At 54.4% G+C, this 20,222-nt stretch overlaps 1 protein-coding gene and 1 long non-coding RNA gene across 6 annotated transcripts in view; one reads left to right on the forward strand and one right to left on the reverse strand.

The window, feature by feature from the left end:
• Positions 1-106: 106 nt before the first annotated feature.
• LOC109394998 (uncharacterized) lies at positions 107-12,124 on the forward strand. Of its 3 annotated transcripts, XR_002126563.1 has the most exons (6): positions 107-528; positions 643-775; positions 1,283-1,352; positions 4,519-4,605; positions 8,869-8,968; positions 11,905-12,124. It is a non-coding gene; the product is annotated as an uncharacterized LOC109394998 (long non-coding RNA). The 3 variants fall into 3 exon arrangements; XR_002126564.1 differs by having other exon boundaries at positions 107-775; positions 8,866-8,968; XR_002126562.1 differs by having other exon boundaries at positions 107-775.
• The window catches only part of DBF4B (DBF4B-CDC7 kinase regulatory subunit), a 28,335-nt gene continuing 13,427 nt past the window's right edge, over positions 5,315-20,222 (reverse strand). Inside the window, exons 5-14 of one of the 3 annotated variants that reach the window (XM_019665636.1) lie at positions 19,751-19,801; positions 19,147-19,237; positions 17,941-18,014; positions 15,911-15,944; positions 14,357-14,402; positions 14,154-14,255; positions 12,148-12,264; positions 9,374-9,482; positions 8,889-9,013; positions 5,315-7,984 (exon numbers count right to left, since the gene is read on the reverse strand). In XM_019665636.1, the coding sequence (XP_019521181.1) occupies positions 6,874-7,984; positions 8,889-9,013; positions 9,374-9,482; positions 12,148-12,264; positions 14,154-14,255; positions 14,357-14,402; positions 15,911-15,944; positions 17,941-18,014; positions 19,147-19,237; positions 19,751-19,801 (1,860 nt within the window). In that variant the 3' untranslated portion in view covers positions 5,315-6,873. The remainder of the gene's footprint in view (positions 7,985-8,888; positions 9,014-9,373; positions 9,483-12,147; positions 12,265-14,153; positions 14,256-14,356; positions 14,403-15,910; positions 15,945-17,940; positions 18,015-19,146; positions 19,238-19,750; positions 19,802-20,222) is intronic. The other 2 variants (XM_019665635.1, XM_019665637.1) reach the window with 2 other exon arrangements.

Below are 20,222 nucleotides of genomic sequence, written 5' to 3' on the forward strand. Positions count from 1 at the left end.
GGCTGGGAGGACGCCCGGCTCAGCGCGCTCCGGCCGCGGCCATCCCGGCGGGGCGGCGGGCCGGGTTAAGAGCGGAGCGGCGAGCACGTGAGCTGAGGGCCCGCCCCCGCCCCCGGGGCCCCCCCAACCGGGCAGGGCCCGGGCCGCCGAGACGGGAGGACAAAAGAGGCGCCGCCCCAGGGCCGGCCTTCCCGCACTACCTCCGTCTCCCTCGGCAGGTGCAGGGCGGGACGCACTGGGTCCCCATCTTGCGACCCCCTCCTTGGCCACCCCTTGCCTGTAGATCTCCGAGGACCGGCAGATTTGTAGCGGGAGTGAGGGAGGATACACAGGGACCCCCGGGCTCTGACCTGGTAACTGCCCTTCTGGGGACCCGTGCGATCGAGGTGTGGGGGCGTGGCTGCCTGACCCAGGTTCGCCTCTGGGGCGTTATACCCAGGAGGGGGCTTCCCCAGACCCAGCTCTGGTCGACCGAAGGCTTTCGGAGCTGGGAAGACTGGAGGCCAGGAACGGGACGGAGGGGCAGAGGTTCGTTTGGCTAACGGCCCTCTGGGCGCATCTGGGATCTCTCGCCCACCGCCCGGAGCAGATCGCTGTGGAGTCCTCCCACACCTTTGGTCCAGATCCCTTTCTATCCTGCAGGCTCCTTTTCCAGGCCTAAGATGCCCCTGACTCCAGGAGGGCTTCAGGATTTGCTGTCAACTGAGCCACCGGGAGGGATCTCTGACCTCCTGAGTCCTTTACACTGGGCACCACAATCCTCCCTAAACATCATGTAAACTAGCCAGGTCATTTACATGCTATTAGCATGCCCCATTTCAGCCCCTCCCTTGTCAGCCCAAAACTTTGAGGAGCAGGAGATACCTGTGGAGCCCCCCAGCTTCCCTCTCAGGCCAGACTACAGGTTGCACTGTCTCCAAACCACCTGACCTCCCAACATAGCCTGGAGCTGGGCCCCTCCAGCCCAGCTCCTAGGCTCCTGGGCAACATGGGTCCCTAGACTGGGGCAGGGATTTCTGACCTCTGCTAGGGATCCCAGGAGCCAGTGACCTGAGATGGGGTGGGGGGTGGCAGGGTGTGGGCACTGCTGGTGAGGCCCCACCCTGACCTTGTGCTCAAAGCCAGAACCGCCTTGAATCCACCCTTGGAGACCGCAGGTCACTGAGGAACAGGAGTGGAGACAGGGAACCCCTTCCTGGGTCCTCTGCTTCCCTGGGGACCCAGGGCCTCCAAGGATGGGGGAGCCGCCTCTGGGTCATGGCAGCCCCCCCCACCCCCCCAGCTCTATTTTAGGCCCAGGAGAGGTGAGAAGGCGATTTCCTGGGAGGCGCTGACATCAATGCTGAAAACAGGTGACTCTGCCCCTCCAACCACCTGCCACTCCAGACCCAGATGCTCAGCAAGGCTGAGCCAATTGGTCCTTCGCTCTGGAGACATCTTGGAAACCTCTTCCAGGGTGTAGGGGTGAGGGGGTGAGAGGGCTGAAGGCCTACTATGCAATATTACCTGGAAACTCACAATTAACCCAGGAGGGAGCAATTGTGCTCCTCATTTTACAGATGGGGAAACTGAGGCTCTGAGAGGCTACGCAAGCTTCCCAAAGTCACGCAGCTGGTCAGTGAGAGGTGCAGCCCATATTCCAGGGTCCCACTCTTCTCTTGCCTTCCTTATCCCCATCTCTGCCTTCTATCTGGGACTTAGAGGGGACTGGTCCATCTGGTCCATCGATCCCATGCCTCCTCATCCCACACACACACCATCAGGGTGTGCCTGTCCTGCCCCATCCGTGCCATGTTCCAGGCCCACACCAGTGAACCCTGATCCGATATACCTCCCAAAAGGATAGGCGGGGTTTGTCATTTCACAATGGAAAGCCCCGGGCCTGGGGGAGCCTAAATCCTCTACCCACCCCGCAAAGTGCCCAAGACCACACAGCAAACCTAATCTGTGGCCTGGGCCTCTAAGGCTGAGGCACATTCCTACCTTCTGTGGTCCTGGCCTCTTGGGTTTCCTATTGTGGAGACCTTTCTAGACCCCAGAGTGACTTCTCTTTGGTGGCATTCTGGGCCAGCCTGGCCCCCAACAGTTCCTTATCTTCCTGGGTTCCCCAGCTCTCAGCAGACTCAGTTGGGCACCTTGACCCTTCCTTGACCACACCCCACTCCTGAGCCCAAGGCCTCATCTCCCCCGTCTTGTCTTCCACATCAGTTCTGCTACAAGCTGCACATTTCTGCCAAGCAGGAAGCCAGCTTCAATTCCCTCACCCACCTTCTCTCCTGAGGTCAGGGGCTGTAGCAACCAACATCCCCTCCCCAAACCAGAGTTCCCTCGGGAAGCCCACCCCAACCACACTGAGATGGAGTTGGCGGGCTCCTTTGGCCCCTTCTGCGCATTGCTTGTTTCTCCCACAGAGGTCCCTGGGGACTCTGTAAATCAGTGGCCATGGTCCCTGCTGTCTTGATGCCACCCTCAGGGCCACCCGTACTAAAGGAGCTCTCGGGCTCTGGTCTCCAGCCATCCTTCAGGAGCCCCCACCACCAGGAGGTCTGCAGCCTCCTTCCCCTGCAGGTCTTCCCACCTTTCTGCCAATTCTTCCCTTCAACGTTCCCGCCCAAGGGCCAAGGTGGGCTGATGTGAGGCCAAGACCAAGTCCCAGCAGCTGTAGGTAAGGGAGGGGTGTCGGCTGCCCCAGTTCTGGGGCAGAGTGATGGGCAGTGATTCTTTCCAAGGGAAGGTGTCCAGGCCCTGTGCCCAGTCTGTGAGGCCAGGCAAGGGGGCAGGGTGGCATGGTGGGTAAGAGTAGGACTCAGGGCTCCAGGCAACCAGCTGGGGTCCCAGAGCAGTGCCTGGTGCATAGAAGGGTCTCACTCATCCTGGGCTTGCACCATTCATGTTGACCTTTTCTTGTTTTGTTTTTTTAACTGAGCCATCCTACCACCTGTTGGCAGCTCAGCTCGGGCCGGGAATCAAACCAGTGACCCTGTTGCTCAGAGCTCACACTCTTGAGCGAGCTCTTAACTAACTGAGCCACTCGGCCGGCCCTCATGTTGACCTTCTTAAGGTGCTGGGGAGAAAGTCAGCCTTCTGGCCCTTGTCCAGGATCCAAGGGGTTCCTTTATGGCTGGGCCTTGGGGCCCTCTCTACCCAGCACATGGAGAGACTGTTGACATAATGTTGAAGGGTGGGGAGCAGCAGAAAAGCCCACAGCACTGGGACAGGAGTTCATTCTGCTTCCGCCTGGATCCCAGCCCCGTGCCCGTCCTTTTCACCAGGAGAGAACTGATCTTGTCACCTGAATATTCCTCTGAGAGGAGCCTTCTGCTCCTCCCTCTCTGTTGTCTAAGTGGCCGCTTCTATAAGCCCTGAAGCTCTGATGCCTTCCTTCAGGGAGGGGTTGGAGGCACCTGGGGTGCCGGAATGCCGGGACACCTAGCCTTTGAGAGGTTTAGAGTGCACAAATGTAGTCATGCCCCCAAGGGCCTGACATGCTATTGGGGGCGGTACAGCACCCACCCCACTGCCACTTGTCCCCCACACAAGGGATCCTCCTGGAGTCCTGGGAACTGGCCATCAGATAATAGGGGGCCCAGAGACTGGGTGACTCACAGAGCCCCTTAGCAGCTTTATTCACCAATTTACTCTGGAAACGGGATGCTGAGCTGTCCGAGAGCTGTCGGCAGGTGGAAGATTAGTGGAAATGAGCTCTATTGAAATGGCATCACAGGTGTGTGTGTGTGTGTGGGGGGGGGGTTGGGAGGTGAGGTGGTAGTGGTAATATGTTAGTTTATTGTTTACAATATGCCAAGCTCTGTGCCCAGTATCTCACAAACATATCTGGTTTAATTTCTGTGATTTCCTCATGAGGTGGCGCCTATTAGTACCTCCATTTTTCAGATGAAGAAAACTGAGTTTCAGGAGTTTGCCAAAGGTCACACAAAGTGGCGGAATCTGGATTTGAACTCAGGCATCTGTCGCCTGAAGGCTTACATTACAGGGTTCATAGAGAATATGGAATATAAACTTGAAGAGTGGGGCATTCTTGCTCTCCTCGAGGGGCATTCAAGGTCAGGGACCAAAAGCAAAGATGCGGGGACTGGATTGCCTGCGGTGGTCAGAGACAAGTGGATCAGTGTGGCTGGATGGGGTTCAGGGGAAGGAGGTGGCAGATGGAACGAGGAGGCAGGGAGAATGAATGGGAGGACCTGGGGCTGGTTGGAGTGGCTGAGGGGGCAGGAGGTAGGGAATGCTGGGAAAGACATGACAGGAAGAAGGAGCCAACCTTGGTCCAGGAATGAGCTCCTAGGTGAGTCAGTCTGTGATGGCAGCAGGACTGGAGGGGTACAAGGGATTCGTTGGAGGTCATGGTATTTTATTATTGGAAGGAAGGGCCCTTGAAATCATCTCATCCAAGCCCCTCACTTAGATAAGAAAACCAAGGCTCAGGGTAGTGAAGGAACTTGCTCCAAGTCACATGAGTTGGGGTGGTGGCTACATCTCCTGCCTTCCCACCTAGCACAGGTGAAGATTAGAATTCGGAAGAGAGTCAGAAGTGGAGCTACCAATTCAGATCACAACTGCAAAGAAGTGAAAGAACCTGTGCGCACGGTGAGAACAAGCGTCCCAGGCAGTCCGGAGGGCTGGTTAGGGCTCTGGGAACGACTCAGGGGCAGACACCTCAGTCCTGTGCTGAATGAGTAGAGGGCGGAGGCTGGGGAGAGGGGAACCAGACTGAGCTGGAGTCACTGGGAATGGGGGAGCCAGGTTTCAAGGTGGGACAGGAGGGAAGGAGGCTGTCTTTGGTAATTAGCAGGTGACCTTGGGACAGAATCCCAGCGGAGCGCCTCCAGGGTGGAGGTTTTGAGGGGGAAGGAGGTGCAGACATGGAGGCCATGGCTGTGGGCCCCAGGAAGTAGCTAGAGAACAGGAGGGCGCATTCCTCAAGCTGCTGGATCAATGCAAGTGGTTTCTAGGCTGGAGTTTTCAGGCAGAGGGGAGAGAGGTGGCGAATCTGAGATGAGGCAGTTGACAAGGCTGGCCGGGGCAGGCTGGAGAGAGCACAGGGACGACGTGACTTGGGGAGGAAGGACAATGCTTCAAGTCAGATGTTGAAGGGGGACTGAGAGCAAGATGAGGCAGTGCCTGCTGAGTCTGAGTGAAGGTCATCTGCTGAGAGGGAGGGGGTAGGTTTTATCCGTCCCCATGCCAAGGGGCCCAATGTCAAACAGCATCCTTCTGTTCTGGGCCTCCTCTAAATTTATAAATATATCCTGGAGGCCGGAACACAGACATGGCTGTGGTGACCTAGCTGAGATGTGATATCCAAGGTCACAATCGTTGAGATGGGAGGGGAGGGCCACATAGTCGGATGTGAGGTCCTAGGCAGATGGTGATGAGGGTGTCAGAACCTGGGGTGTCAGCCTGAGTGAGCAGCACGTGAGGGTATCAGAAAGTCTGAGAAAGGGGTGGGAGGAGCTTCTCATCCAGAGGGGCAGCATTATGGGAACGGCACCGGGGGATGAGGCATCCCCATGTGTCACACCAGGGCCCAGAAGGAAGCCATTGTCTGGGTCCCGGGGAAGGGGACAGGGCCCTTAATAGGGACTTAGTCAGAGCAAAGGAGTTTTCTTGGGAGTGGGTGGCGAGCTTGCCCTCTGAGGCAGCCACTCCGTGGACAGCAGGACCAAGTGAGTGACCTAAAACTGGACAGACGCAGCCCCACCTGCCCTCAGCCCACAGGGCCAGGCCTCGGGAGGGTGGTGGCACTCACATGCTCTCCCACTTGCTGGAGGCTGCCATCCGGCTAACCAGCTATTCTGTCCATGTCAGCTGGACCCTCAGCCCTGCCTCGGGTCACTAGAGGGCAGATGAAGGCCTGACACACTGTACTCCAGCCCCATTTCTTTGCTATTTGTTATTAACAACTTTATTTACAGCTCCTGAACCAAGATTAATTGTGAAGTTTAACAGAAATGGCATAAAAAGGCCAAACATGACCTCTCGCAGGGTTGTACACACAGTTGCTCTATTTCCAAACTAACAACTCAGGTCCTCACCCACAGCTAGGCCCCCCCTTCTTCCTCCAAAAGGAGTTACAGAATAGCACCAGGCTTCTGGTAGCTTCAACATTTAAAGAGACAAACACACAGAGGCACAGAAGGGTGAATAGAACCACAGTACAAAATGTAATAAAAAAGTGGCCAAAGAATCAATAGCAAACCCATCTCTGTCTTCAGATTAATGGCTTGGCTGAAAGAAATGGGGGGAGGTCCTTAGGGAGGGGGGAAAGAGGGTGATGGAGAAGTTGGCAGGTGAGCCACTGACCCTGGGACAGAACCCTGGGCTGAGGCAGAGAAAAGCAGACAGGGGTCTGTCCTGAGGGGGCTCGCTCAGGGGAAAGGTCAGTGCTGGGCCCCCAGTCATGGTGGGGAAGGGGGGGAGCTCTGCAAGTGCCACAGCCGAGCCCCTCCTCTGCTTCATATGTTCCTGCGGATGAGCGCACAGCGTGGGGGGCTGGGGGAGGGGACACAAACACAGGCGTTTCGGAAAGCAGAACCACATGCTTGTGGGAAAGGAGGCTGGTGTGGGGAACACCGCTAACCCTGGGCTCTGCAAACAGGCAAGTGCCTGCAGAGTGGAGGCCGGGCCAGGGTTCATCCCTCCCTATGCCAACCTTGCCTCTGCCTCCTGGCAAGTAGGCAGCTAGCCATGGCTGGACAAGCCCATCACAGATCACTGCCCAGTCAGGAACATGGCTGGAGGTAGGGGTAGAGGAGGGCAGCCCCCAAGCCCACACTCTCTTGGTCCTACTTGGGGAATGGGTGGGTGGGGGACTGGCTCTCTCGACCCACAGAGCTTGGTCGTGACAACTGCTGTTCACTTGGACTTCAAAGGCCAGGCCCCGGGGCTCCTTCTGGCTCCATCAGGGAGGCCCTGGGGCACTGCTCCTCCGCGTATTGTTCTGCCCTGACTGGGTGAGCAGCACTTCGCAGAGGTATAACGTCTATCTGTGTACCTGGCCCTCGAGTCAGTAGCTGTGTGGCCCCACAAAGAGCCTTGTGCCCTCGAGGGCTCACAGGAGTTCTCTGTTGCCGCTGGGCTGGGGCTGGGAGACAGGGAGGCGAGGGACTGGGAGAGGCTGGCTCCCCTGCTGGCTGGCAGAGGGTGGGGGAGAGAGGTAGCCTGGCTGTCCACAGGTCCTCCTGGGGGTTGAGTGCCCACAGCTGAGTGCAGGTGGGATGACAGCTGGCCTGGGCCTGTGGGGCAGCCGGGAAGCTGGTCAACCTGCTGGGAGACAGGGCCAGGGGCTGCACACTCAGAATCCTCAGGTCCTGGGGAACATCCTCTCCCCGGCCAGGGGGGCTGTGTGGCCCAGAGCTCTGATGGTCTGTCTGTGGGCTGCCAGGGGGAGGGATCTGAGAGGGAGCGGCTGGGCTGTGGGTGGCATAAGGGCAGGAGGGAGGCCAGAGGCCTGGGCTCACGGCCTGGAAGGGGAAAAGAAAGATGTCTGCTACTGGCTGTCCTGGCGCCACAGGGACGGGGGCCTCTTGGGACCAAGAATGAGGCCTGTGGCCAGGAGAGCCCTGGCCTCTTCTCAGCACTGCCACTGGGGAACTGAACCTTCCTCTTGTGGCCAACGCGTGCCAGGTCTGTGCCGGAGGAGAGGTCCGCCAAACCAGGGTTGCTCAGGAGGCATTGGCCAGCAGGGCTACTGGGCACCAGTGTCTCTGGGGGGTCCACGATGGTACCAACAGACCCCCCCAGCTCTTGGCAGCTTGCTGTTGGTCCGGGTGTCTTGCCAGTCCCCACATGTTCAGCTGGTGCCTTCGTGCCACCCACTATCCCATTCTGTTCCGGGATGCCTGGGGCCTGGTGGTCGTCTTTCTCCCTCATCCTGGAAGATGCTGCCCGGGCATGGGAGGGCTGGCTGCAAGGCACCGTCTCAGGACACAGAGGGTCATAATCCGAAGCCAGGGAGCCTCGCTGCCTGTGGGGACAGAAACACACTGTGTGTCACTGGGCTCAACTCCAGAGCAGGCGGCAAGCCGGGACCCTCCCCAGCGAGCTGAGGGCAAGGTGGGGGTGGGGCACACATGGTGCTACCCTTCTGGGTTTTGGGGTGCTGAAGAGAGAGGCCCACTCTGGGGCCCTGTGAAAGGCCTGCTCTTTGGGTGTGATCCTGCAGTAGTGGCTAGCACTGTTTGCACCTCTCTGCGGCCTGTGTTCAGGGCTGGCCGGAGGGACAGGTAGAGGCTGTTCCACTGAGTAAGTTCACAGAGGAGGCTGTGCCCTTTGGCAGCGACAGGAAGTAGCGCAGAGCCTGGCTGTCCAAGCTGAGCCCCGGGAGTGAGCCCCGAGGTGGAGACTTGGGGTGAGAGGTAAAGCTACAGCTCCTTGGCGGGCAGCAGGGGAAGCTCAGTGAGCCCTGGAATTCCACTGAACCCCGTGCAATCCTTCCTGGGATAATTTCTAGAGAGATAGAAACACCGTGCTCTTCACCCACCTGGGAGGGACCCAGGAATCCCCCCTCCCCACTTCTGAAAGGCCAGACAGGCACATGACCAGAGATAGGCCAGGAGTGCAGCTGCTGAACTGCTCCCTCAGCCCCCCTAATGTGGCAATGCCCATGTGTTAGAGGGGACCCACGCTCTGGTCTGGGCGCAGTCCCCATTGGCTAAAGCCACAAGCGGAGGTCTTTCCCATCCCCCTTCTCTCTAAGTTAAACGTAACAGAAGATGGTGGGAAGGAAAGGTGAGGAAAGAGAAAAATGCCATAGCCTGGTCCATGCTGTCACCAACCCGAGGGTTCCTTCCCACCTGAAGAGGGCGGTAACCGAAGAGTGACCGCAGCTGTGCTTGTCACCCCCAGCAGGGCTGTACTGCGGTGCTCACCTGGGGAGGCTGCCCTGGAAGGGGATGTCCGCAAAGCTGTGGCTGAGCTGGGCGATGATCCGATCGACTTCTGCATACGGGTAGGCTTCTAGTGCAAAGCCCTGGTGCTGGGCACTCTGGAGATGCTGCCCGGGGGTGAGAGGACGCACAGGGCATTAGACAAGGCCAGGGTGGGATGCCAGCAGACCTCCCCGCCACACCAGGTTGGAGACTAGGCCAGCGGTTCTCAACCTGTGGGTCGCAACCCTTGTGGGGGTCGAACAACCCTTTCATAGGGGTCACCGGGTACTCGTATGTGGGCGTATCTGCATGTGGGCCTGGAGACGGATAGAGGAGCGGTGTCTCGGTTCCTAAGACCATCGAAAATATGTGTTTTCCGATGGCCTTAGGAGACCTCTGTGAAAGGTTGAGAACCGCTGGACTAGGTGGAGAAGGCTCTCTCAGAACAGCCCGGGGAGCAGCTGCTTAGCGAGAAAGGGGCTCACCCCGTGGAGCTCCTCAAAGGCCTCCTGGCAGCACTCGCAGTACCCTTTCTTCCTCCTGGGCATGGTGCGAGCAGCTGATTGTGGACTTGGTTCCCGATCCTTGGGTTCTCTGGGGAGGGCACAAAGTGGGGCAAAGTGGTCACTACTGGGGCCCTCAGAGCAGGAACTGCTGCTCCATGGCCTGAGGCCCAGGCCGGGGGCGGGGATGGACAGAGCTGGGCAGGCACAGGCAGGTCTGCTACATTCGGCACCAATCATCCAAAGGTAGCAGGAGAGGCAAGGAGGAAGATGAGACCTCCCCGTGGGCGCCCTGTCCTAGCTCTGTCCTTTCCCTGCCCACACATCTCAAACCACAGGTGAGGATGGGGGTGGCGGCAGCAAGAATCCTTAAAAGGACAATTCCAGCTCTGTGCTCATACCCAAGCCCACATTCATTTGACCTGAGAAATGTAAGGGTCAAGTCCCTGACAGCAGCATGGGGACTATACCGCCTTTGACCTCCTCCGCCATCAATGTCCCCTTCCCTTGGTTCGGTCTGTCTCCTCCCTCATGCTTACTTGTCCCTTGAATAGTTGCCATATTCACTGAGGACTTTCACATCCCTTTCTCAAACCTGACTTCTCGTCTGCATTTCAGTTCTATATTCCTTCTAATGGCCTGTAGGGAATTGCTATTTGGCTGTCCCAGCAAACTCAACAAATCCAAAACATTCCCCTTTAAGGACTTTCTAAAGATGACACAAAACCCCAAAAAGCTGATACCTTCAACGACATGCAATTAAAAAAAATGCATGCATGATAGGAAACATAAGCAAAGTTCAAAGACAAACCACAAACTGGGGGTGGGGGTGGTGACATTTATAACTAATAACACAGCAAAGGGCTCATTTCCCTACTACATGAAGGGTTCCTGACAAATCCCTAAGAAATGATCAATAACTGAAGAGAGAAATGGGTAAACAGTATGCAGAAGGTGCACACACAGAGATTCAAATGATCTAACAACATATGAAAACATACTTAACCTCACTCATAATGAGAATATAAATTAGAGTCACACTGAAATACGGTTTGTAATCTATCAGACTGGTGGGCGTCAACAATTCTGACAGCTCACAGCATTAGCCAAAGGGGGCGGGGAAACAGGCAAGTCAGAGTGTTCTCCGGCATCACCTCCCTGAAAAACAACGTGGCCACGTTTATCAAAAGGATAAGTGCAGGCACCCTCTGACCCAGCATTTCCACTTTTAGGAATTCTTTCCACAAATGTACTCGAACAATCAAATTTTCTCTGGACATGACTATTCATTGCAGCATTGTTTATAACAGCAAAAAAACTGGAAATAACCTAAGCGTCCATCAGTAAGAGACTGGTTAAATAAAGTCAATCCATGCAGTGGAATACCCTGCAGCCACAGAAAGGAAGGAGGGTGCTTTTTAGGTACTAATAGGAAACGAATCTAGGATGTAGTAAGGGAGAAGCAAGCTCCGGCACAGCGCATGGTAAGCTACTCTTTATGTAAGAAGAGGAACAAAGGGTACACAATGTACTTCTGCGTGCAGAAGTGAACTATCTCCCGAGATAGACCCACAAGCTGGAGATGAGAGGGTGGGTGTGGGGTACAGACTTTCCACTTTAAGCCCTTTGTAATGCTTGAATTTTGAACCAAAATAATAATTTTTAAATTAAAAAAAAATTAAACATTCTCTCCCACAGATTTTCTACACACACACACACACGTGTGCACACACTTAACACACACACACGCATGCACACCTACCACACATCCCCATGCGCCTCACGTGTAGACACCAAGCTTCATTGCTTCATCTTCCCCTTACAACCTCTCGGCTCCTCTGCGATCCTGAAGTCACCCCAGGCCTAGCACCACCTACCAGGCCCAAGCCCACCACCCCTTGGCTGGCTCTCTGGTATCCTTTTTTGCCTGTTGGGAAAGGTGAAGGGCACCTGGACTTCACCTCCGCCCATCCTCCCCTTCCTCTCCTCTCCATCTACTGCCACATTCCCTTCTGTTTTTCCTCCCATTTGCTCTATTTCCTGACCCTGCCACCTCTGTCTGCTAGTGGAACCTGTAGACCCTCCTTGGCCCTGGGAACTCTTAGGCTGAGAGTCTGCCCTATTCTCCTGCTTTATGAACTAACCCGGCGGCCCAGAAGTTACAGAGGGTTGAGAAGGCACTGAGGCCATCACCCGAGCTGCGTTTCTTCTGTACTTTGGTCAGGGAAGGTTCACATTCTCACAAATCTGACAGGTAGGAATACCAACAAGCCTCCAAGCCACTTTGGGCCCCATGATGCAGGAGGTCCCCAGATAACTAATAACCTTAGTCATTCCTCACCATTAGCCCCAAACCCTCAAATTTTGATGTGCATCAAATCACCTGGGGAGTTTGGGAGGATGCAGCTTTTGGGGTTCCATCATCAGAGATTGATTCTGTAGGTGTGAAGTGGGGTCCAGGAACCTGCATTTTTAATGGGACCCCAGGGGGTTCTGATGAAGGTGGTCTACAGGTCTGTTTCAGAAACCAGCCTATTGTCCTCTGGACACAAGTCAAATTTTTCAGTAGGAACGGAGAACGCTGAATAAAACGGATGAACACTCCTCATGTCTCTCTACTCTGGGCGAAGTTCCCAGAATAGACTTCGCCTAAGGAGCTAACACATGGCCATTCCCAAATCCGACCAGCAGGCCCCCGAATGGAAGGACTTTGGCCTGTAACCAGCCCTTGTTATTCAGGAACCAGAAAGACCCACCTGGTACGATGTGCGCCGCCCAGGGTCGTCGGGGCCTCAAAGGGACTTGCATCTTTGGGTCCCAGAAAAGAAATTTCAGGAAAGGATTTAAACTGATGGTGGAAAGGACGAAACTTCCTGAAACACAGAAAACTTCCACTTTGACTACAGCGGGGAAGGGAAAAGATGGGGCAGCCCAACTCCCTCGAGTTCCAATCCTGATAAAGTGGGCTCACCCGCACATCTTTTAGGTTCTAAAACAAAACGTGCACCAGCCTTGCTAACTTTGAATGAATACTTATGCTCTCCTCGTCGACTTTTCAAGCCTCATCTGAATCCTATAGCGAACGCTGAGCTGAGTGGAACAAATGGAGGAAACACCCCAAAAGTTCTGGGACTCTCCCAAGAGCTAGTAAGTGGCCACTGGAAGCCACTCTAGTACTTCCCACCTTTCCATTTTGTTTCTGACGCTAAAACAACCTTTGAGGACTCTAGCAGAATCTAAAGGCAAGGAATGTTTGAACCAGAGCAGTGATTTTCCTGCTCCATGAAGAGGAACACTTTTGCTTCTCTGCACCACCTGAGGGATGGTATTCTGAATGGAAAAGAGGCAGAGAGAAGGTTTTGGACTGTTAGACCCATACTGAGTATTGTTGGTGGTCTGCATCAAGTTGCTCACATTCAAGAGACTTGTGGAGCCAGATGTGGTGATGTGTGGACACTCAGCAAACCCCCCTGATATAACTGAGGGCACTCCAGGTTTGGCGCTGTGGCCCGTGCTCCTGGGTGGCATGGTGACAGCCCTGTGGCCTCAGGCGTGAATTAACAGAGTCTTCTTAGACCCTTAAGGAGAACGGGGAGCTCTCCGCAGCCCTAGTCCCCGCTTTCTTTCTCTTCAATGTTGGTTTGCTTTCTGCTTAGGAGGCTGGAAAGTTGATGGTAAGGCTGTCAGACTTTGAAGAGCACCTGCTTCAGAACAGCACATAAAAAGAATCACAAGGAACCTCAGCTTGGATATCCTGTTGCCTATGATGCCTGGGGCACACAAGCACGTGTACCCACTCCAGTGACAGTGACATCACCTGTGCTTGCCACGTGCAATGAGGGATCCTGAGGCACTGGCGGTATCAACCACTATATTCGAGTCGTGACTACTTGTACTTAAGTGCTTGTGAAGGGGCGGGGATTAACGGACGTGTACTCCATCCCACGGGGACTGGAGAAGGCAGCACCTCTTGCTATCGTGTTCTTGCCACTCATTTTGGGCCACCAAAGTCAACTCTATACTGTGTACAGGGACCAGGAAGGGCACCCAGGCCACTCTGGAAGATGGGCAGGCATGCCACGCTCAGGGCTGGGTCTTTAGCTGCTCTGTCTGAGGCTGAGGGACTCAGAAAACTCTGTCCCCAGGAATCTCTGCTGGGCACATGTGGGCTTTTTCTCTATTAAAAAATGTGTTTTGAGATAATTATAGATTCACATGGACTTTTGATTTAGTACTTATTAAACAGTCAGTGATAACCCAGGTGGCTAACAGCTCATCAGGTTATCATCAACGTGACCCTCCTGCTCTAGGTAAGAAGGGGCCCTAACGGTGGACAGGGCAGAGTGGCGAGGACACCAGGCAGGACAGTCAGGACACTGGATTCTAGGCTCGGCTAAGATTCATTAGTAACGTGGCTGTATGCAAGTCCCTAATTTCTCTGACCTCAGTTTCCCCACTAGAAAGAGGATAGACTCTCCTCATGCTAGTTTCCACCCAGCGTTGTCACAAGATACCATGTACCAGAAGAGGGTTCTGGCACAGCAAAACCGAGAGGCTTCATCAGGTGCAAGGGAACTCCGACACTACCCTAAACACCCTCACAGCAGCCAAGATGACTGTCCTGGGCCCAGCCATGATTTGAGAGTAAGTGTCAGCGTACACCTAGCAGGAAACTCAAAGAAATAATGAGCTTGGATGGGACACCACAAGTTCATAAAAGCAGAGCATTAGAAGGCAGTAATTCACACACAGGGTCATTAACCTCTGACTCGTGACCAAGAGGAGGGCCAGCTGTGCAATGCTGCCCTCAGAGGCTCCTCCTGCTCTGTGTGAGACTTCTCCACGACAGGGGAGAAACCAGCTTCTGGGAAGACAAAGGTGCAGGGCTGAAGGCATGTCAGCTTGGGACCTCTCCTCCATGTGGGCCTGGCGGGGGTGAGGGGAGAGGAAGGAGGCCCCACTCACCTGCTCTCATCTTCGATTTTGAGGAACGGTGCTTTCAGTCTGGCCACTGGAAAGGGAGAGTGAACACATTAGCATCTGTCTGCTCCAGTGCAGAGCCTGCACTGCACACACAGGAAATGCTCAAAGAGGCGAGGCCCTGCCAAAGCCTGAGAGCCTCTCAGGGCTGTAACACACGCTGCCCCAAGGTGCACCTTTCCATTTGGCAGAGGGGAGGCTCCCACTCCCATCTCATCTAGCCTCTACCCTGGGAGAAAGGGTCCCACCGCTGTGGGGAGAGGCGCAGGGTGCTCGGGATCCCAGGCGTGCCCTCGCTCAGCAGGATGGAGGACCCTTCTGCGTGTGGGTTCTGTAGGCTGTCAACCAACCATTAGGCCTCGCTGGGGGCAGAAAACCCAGCCCCTGTCCGTTTCTGCTAAAAGCCTCAGCTCCTTCCCAGATCTCTGCTCCTGGGGTCTCAGAATCCTGAGAGGCCTGCGAACACTCCCAGGCAGAATTCTCCTTGAGGACCCTGGGGGGTTTTTTGGGGGGAGGAAGAGCAGAGAGGAAGAGAGCTAAAGAGTGTTTAGAGATCTTAGCAGAAGGACAGGAAAAAAAAAAAATCAAAGGTGAAATCTGATTCTGAAAAAAAAAAAAAATAGGGCAAAGGGGTTCTGGGAGGACAAACTTGGAGTCAATTAATGAAGAGATTCACCCTCTACCAGCTAGTTATTTGCACAGTGCACAAAAGCTCTTAGGCCCCGAGAACCACGTCTACCTTCCCATGATGACCTGAAGTCCTGTCAAAGGGGCCGGAAGCCTGGGCAGAACAAACAGCCACCAAGTCTCCATGGAGGCTGGCACCTCACAGCTTCCAGACCCACTCGAGGTGGCCACCAGGGCCCAAGCCAAAAAAAAAAACAAAATGCAGTGTTTCTCCCTGAAGAGCAGCAGCTCCCTTTAATTACTTTTTTGGGGGCAATTCCTTCTCTAATTAACTGAGACGGTTATTAAAATCAATTCCCCCACAGATTTCATTGAATTTCGAACACAAGAGGTGCCAAGTGACTTTTCTTAGCTCCTGTTTGTGCATGAATAAATGCCACTGAAAGAGCATCTTTGGGAGAAACATCCAGGGGGAGAAACTCGCCTGCTGTCCAAGAAAAGCCGGGAGCTGGGCCCATCAATCTGCTTGTTTGTCAATTTCAGGGAGCTTGGCATTTCTGAAAGTGGTAGGCAGCTGTCAAACTGCCCACCCCAAACTGCTCCTGAGTCAGAGGAAAAAGAATTCGGAACTTCAACTGATGGCCAGGAACAACCAGCGGACGCAGGAGCCAGAGTGACCGTGTGGGGTCTAAGGAGAAGCCCCAGCCCAGGAGCTCTAGACCAGCTCATGGATGCCCCTCCCCCATTGCTCTCCTCTCCAAAGCCCAGGCCCTGGGCACACAATGGGGCAACACAACCTGGTCTCCCTTCCTGCCACAGAAAAGCGAGCAGATGCTGCCACAGAGGGAGTCACAGGGAAGCGTTTAGGGAGGGAGGGATTGCAATTAGATGAGGAACAGCTACTATACTGACCTTTCCGCGTTCTTGACTCTGCTGGACATGTTCCCTAAATGGAAAGGGAAAATAGGTTAGGGATGTGAGGGAGCCAGGGGGGTCGAGGAACCAGGCTGGAGAGCTGAGTTGCTGTGAGTCTGCCCCACTTTGCTTCCTCCCGTCGGCTGGCCCCCTGAGCGAGAGCAGACCTGAACACAATGGCTCCCTCCGCCTCCCCAGGGACACCATGAGTGGTAAGCATTGTGTGTGAATCTCAAGATGACTTTGTGGAGAGAATGCAGGGCTGAGCGACAGCAAGAACTGAGGCGCCCCACGGGCCTGGGTGGGAACTGGAGCTGTGCCGCCTGTGATGTGATGTGAGGAGCACTCACCACCGCACTGGATGTGACGCAAGTGAAATTAAAAGCAAGTAACGGGGCCGGCCGAGTGGCTTAGTTGGTTAAGAGTTGGCTTGGGAGTGCCAGCTCTGAGCAGCAGGGCTGCGGTTTGGATCCCACATGAGGGCCAGTGATACTGCCCTCTACAGCTAAGATGGTGAACAACAGCTTGACCTGGAGCTGGGCTGCCGTGGGCTACCATGAGTGGCTGGCAACCAGTTGCCTCACCCGGGAAGAGCGCAATGATAATACCATCATGGGCCAGTGAAGCGACGTCCTCCACAACTAGACTGAAGAACAAAAGGACAGCAACTTGTCTGTTCCCCTCCCCCAACTCCCCAATATAACCTTTTAAAAAAAAGATTTAAAAAGCAAGTAACAGACCTGATGCAGAGCAGGTGCTTGGTAAATGGTAGCTTGTAAATACCAGGCCATCTAGGCACAGCTGCCATTCCAGGTCAGCTTACAGGACAAGCGTGAAGACAATGCCTTTTGCTTTCCTGTGCCATGTCTGGTGTACCCTGCCTGTCGGTCAAAACCAACATTCAGGCCAAGGTCGAACAAAGTTAATACTAAAAACTAAATGGTAAAAAATGAAGAAATCAGATTTGGAGGCTGGGGACGGGATGAGCAATCCAGTGAATCCATGGGACTGCTAGTCCTCCTCCAGGCCACACCTCCGGGGCAAGACAACCCAAAGAAGCCTTCCACATCCCCTCTCCTATCAGCAGGTTGCAACCAGAACTCACTCCAAAAGCCTCCCAAGTATCTACAAAATGGATTATTAAGTGAACAAGGCAAAGTAAAAATACTGTGCCTTTGCATAAAAGGGGAAATTTTTGACACATCTGCTTGTAAATGCACAGTGTCCTGGAAGGAGACCTGAGGAACTGCTCACACTATTTATCTTAGGGAGGGAGTGCGGTGGCTGCGGAACAGAAGGTAGAGGGGAGAAACTTTTACTGTATACCTTTTCTAGCTGTGACCATGCAAATCTATTTAGCAGTAGCAGCAGCAGCAAAAGACCCCCTCGGCCCTGAAGGGGTGAAGCGAGGGGCACCGAGGCCGAGTGCTGCATCGGGTACGGATGTGCTCTGCTGCTGCTGCTGCTGCTGCTGCTGCTGCTCCTGCACCTGGGTGCCAGGCCCTGCGTGAGCCGGCAGGGCTTAGTCCCTCCTCAGATTCAGGCTGGGTGAAGGCACTGTGGCTTTACATGAGCCTGGGCTCTCTTGATGGGGTACACACAGTTCTGACTCCAGCGAAGGAAGAAAAAGCCAAACCAGAATTGGGACTATGGCAGCTATTTCAAACCGCACACCCCTCCCGCATCCATGCTAGCTGCAGGCTCATTCCCAGGCCAAGAGTTGTCCCCGGAAAGGCAGCTTGGTCAGCAGGCCATGAGCATTTAGGTCTTATCTAGGCCAGGAATACCCACAGGCAGTCCACAGCCCGGGCTGCAGTGAAGGCCTCAGTGCATAACGGGAGATTTGCAGGTAGAACAGGGAGGAGGGGCCAGGCTGTGGACACCAGGGGTGAGCTAACTAAGAGGCTGTGCTCCTCTTACTCTTTCCAGGATGGCCATGGGTGGGTCACAGATTTACTAAGTAGTCACAGACCTCACAGTTTGCAAGCCATCCTTTTATTTCCCTTCAGTTCAGCAGGATGACCTACCTCTGGCTTCTTTGGCCCTTGTTTCTTCACACATAAAGCATCTAGAGAGAGTTGTTGCACGTGCATCATCATTTCTGTGGAGAAAACAGAGGGCTGTGGCTAAAGGCATTTGCTCCTCACTTCCCCGGCAAAGCCCCTTCCTGGGGCTGAGGGACTTAAAGTCTCACCAGGCCTGGCACACTGGATCACACCAGCCTGGCCTGCCACCTTCTGGCTATGTGTCACTTCTGCACCTGCTGATAATAAAAGAGCGGGTCCTCCATCCCTGGACAAGGACCTAGGTTGGCTTCATGCTCTTTTGAATACAACTCTTGACCATGAGGTGCCTTAGGGCTTGCAAAGGGCTTTAAGGCACCACTGAAGAGCTGCTTCTGTTGGGGGGACCACGCCATCTGAGTTACTCAGATGTATCCTTAGGAGGGAAGACCCAGCAGGGGTTACACATGCTGGAGCTTCTCTTACACACAGGAAGGCAGGAAACTAGATCAAGTCAGAAATGGCTGATTTTCCAGTGACGATGGAACCGCCCCACACCCCAGACCTGCACCTTCCCACACAGTTCTCTAACCCCGGGTAGATCTCAGGCTGGATCTGGACCAGCCCCCTTCAGGGATCAGAGAAAGCCCCAGACTCAAAAGTGAGGCTGGGTATGAGGGCCAGTCACTGCCAGCCGATTCAGGACAGCTATTCTAGTGTAAATTTATTACAACCTGCAAACAGGTGGTGACAGTGTGAGGCAACCCTATAGAAAAGAAAGAATGTGAATTTTAGTTGGGCCAAAGTAGGCTGGAATGCGGGCCACAATACTCACTCCTGGTGAGGCTGTGGATAATTTACTTAATCCCTCTGAGGCTCCATTTCCTCCTCTGCATACTAGGCAGAGGACTGTGGTGAGGATTAAATGAGGTAATTCCTGGCACAGAGTAAATACCTGATAAATGGTCATATGTGGATATTAGGATTATTTCCTTATTTGTAAAACACAATCATGACCCCAGCTTGAGGAGCGCTGAGTGGGTTAAACGGAACAGCACCTTCCAGCACTGACATTGCTGGTCTCCACACCCTCCCACCTCGTGGATCCACACAATAACTGAGGACACCTAGCTTCCAGCCAGCTTACACAACTATGATCCCTCTAAAAGCGGACGTTCCCAGTCAGTCACCAACTCTCCCCTCCACAGGAACCCTGGGCAGAAACGGTACCGTCCACATGCAGAATCCTCACTCCCCAGGAGCGGGCATTGGTCAGGACGCTGCTGCTGCTCCCACTGCCGCCTCCGCTGCTGCTTCTTCCCTGGAAAGACGAGGCAGGGTCAGGCAGGAGCATGACATGTCACAAGACCTGAACACTATGGAGACAGGTTGTCCTGTCTGGGAGCTCTGGGTCATGCACATGGAGGGATGTGGTGGAAGTCTATCCCAACCCCCGGGGAGACCCCTATCCTCCACACAGGCCACATCAGGAGGGGATGGACTGCTGGTCTGTCTATATGTTCTGCTCCGCCATTTGTGACTAGGAAGAAATACATGCTTATAAGAGAGCTACTGTTGGGAGGGCCTCCGTGAGGAAAGCTCTCAGCACGCAGCAATAAGTACCAAGCACCATCGTGAAGCAGGAAGCTATGCTGGCTGCAGACTTTTTGCACCCTGCTGCCCAAATCTGACATCATCCTCCCGCATCACAGCCAATGCACCCATCTTGATGTCACTTTAATGACTCCTCTCACAAGATCACCTTAACTCCTCCTCCTGCTACTTAACCCTCTGTGTCAAAGGCATCCACCTCCAGCTGTCTCCCTCAGCTCACCTGGTTTCTGATGGCCTTCTGTAGAAGCTCTTTCCCTCTGCTCATAGGCACCTGACAGGAAGAAAAGAGCAATGAGCCATGCTGTGTAGACCACCTGTGCACAGACAGCTATTTATACAGGAGCTGGCGAGGAGGGCTTGGAGTCTTGTCTTGGAAGGCTGGGGGCAGTGACAGCTGAGGAGTGGCAGAAATGAGAGCCTAGAGAACCTTTCAGAGGTAAAGGTAAAGCCACACCAAGTTCAGGTCACCCACAGCTAGCCGCCACCTGGACCCTTGTGGAGAAGGGCATTCTGAATTCACCCAAGGTCAAAGTGCTACAAATGTTCTAAGATCTCTCTTTAAGAGTCTCTGCACTCTCTAGCGCATAAACCTTGGCCAATGCCAACAAGCCCTCTCTGGTTCACAGAGGACCTTCCTATTGTTTTTGAACCTTTGACTCTGCAGTCACAGAGGATGACACTACATTGTAAAA

This window comes from Hipposideros armiger, unplaced genomic scaffold (assembly GCF_001890085.2).
Source record: "Hipposideros armiger isolate ML-2016 unplaced genomic scaffold, ASM189008v1 scaffold_447, whole genome shotgun sequence".
Lineage (NCBI taxonomy): Eukaryota > Metazoa > Chordata > Mammalia > Chiroptera > Hipposideridae > Hipposideros > Hipposideros armiger.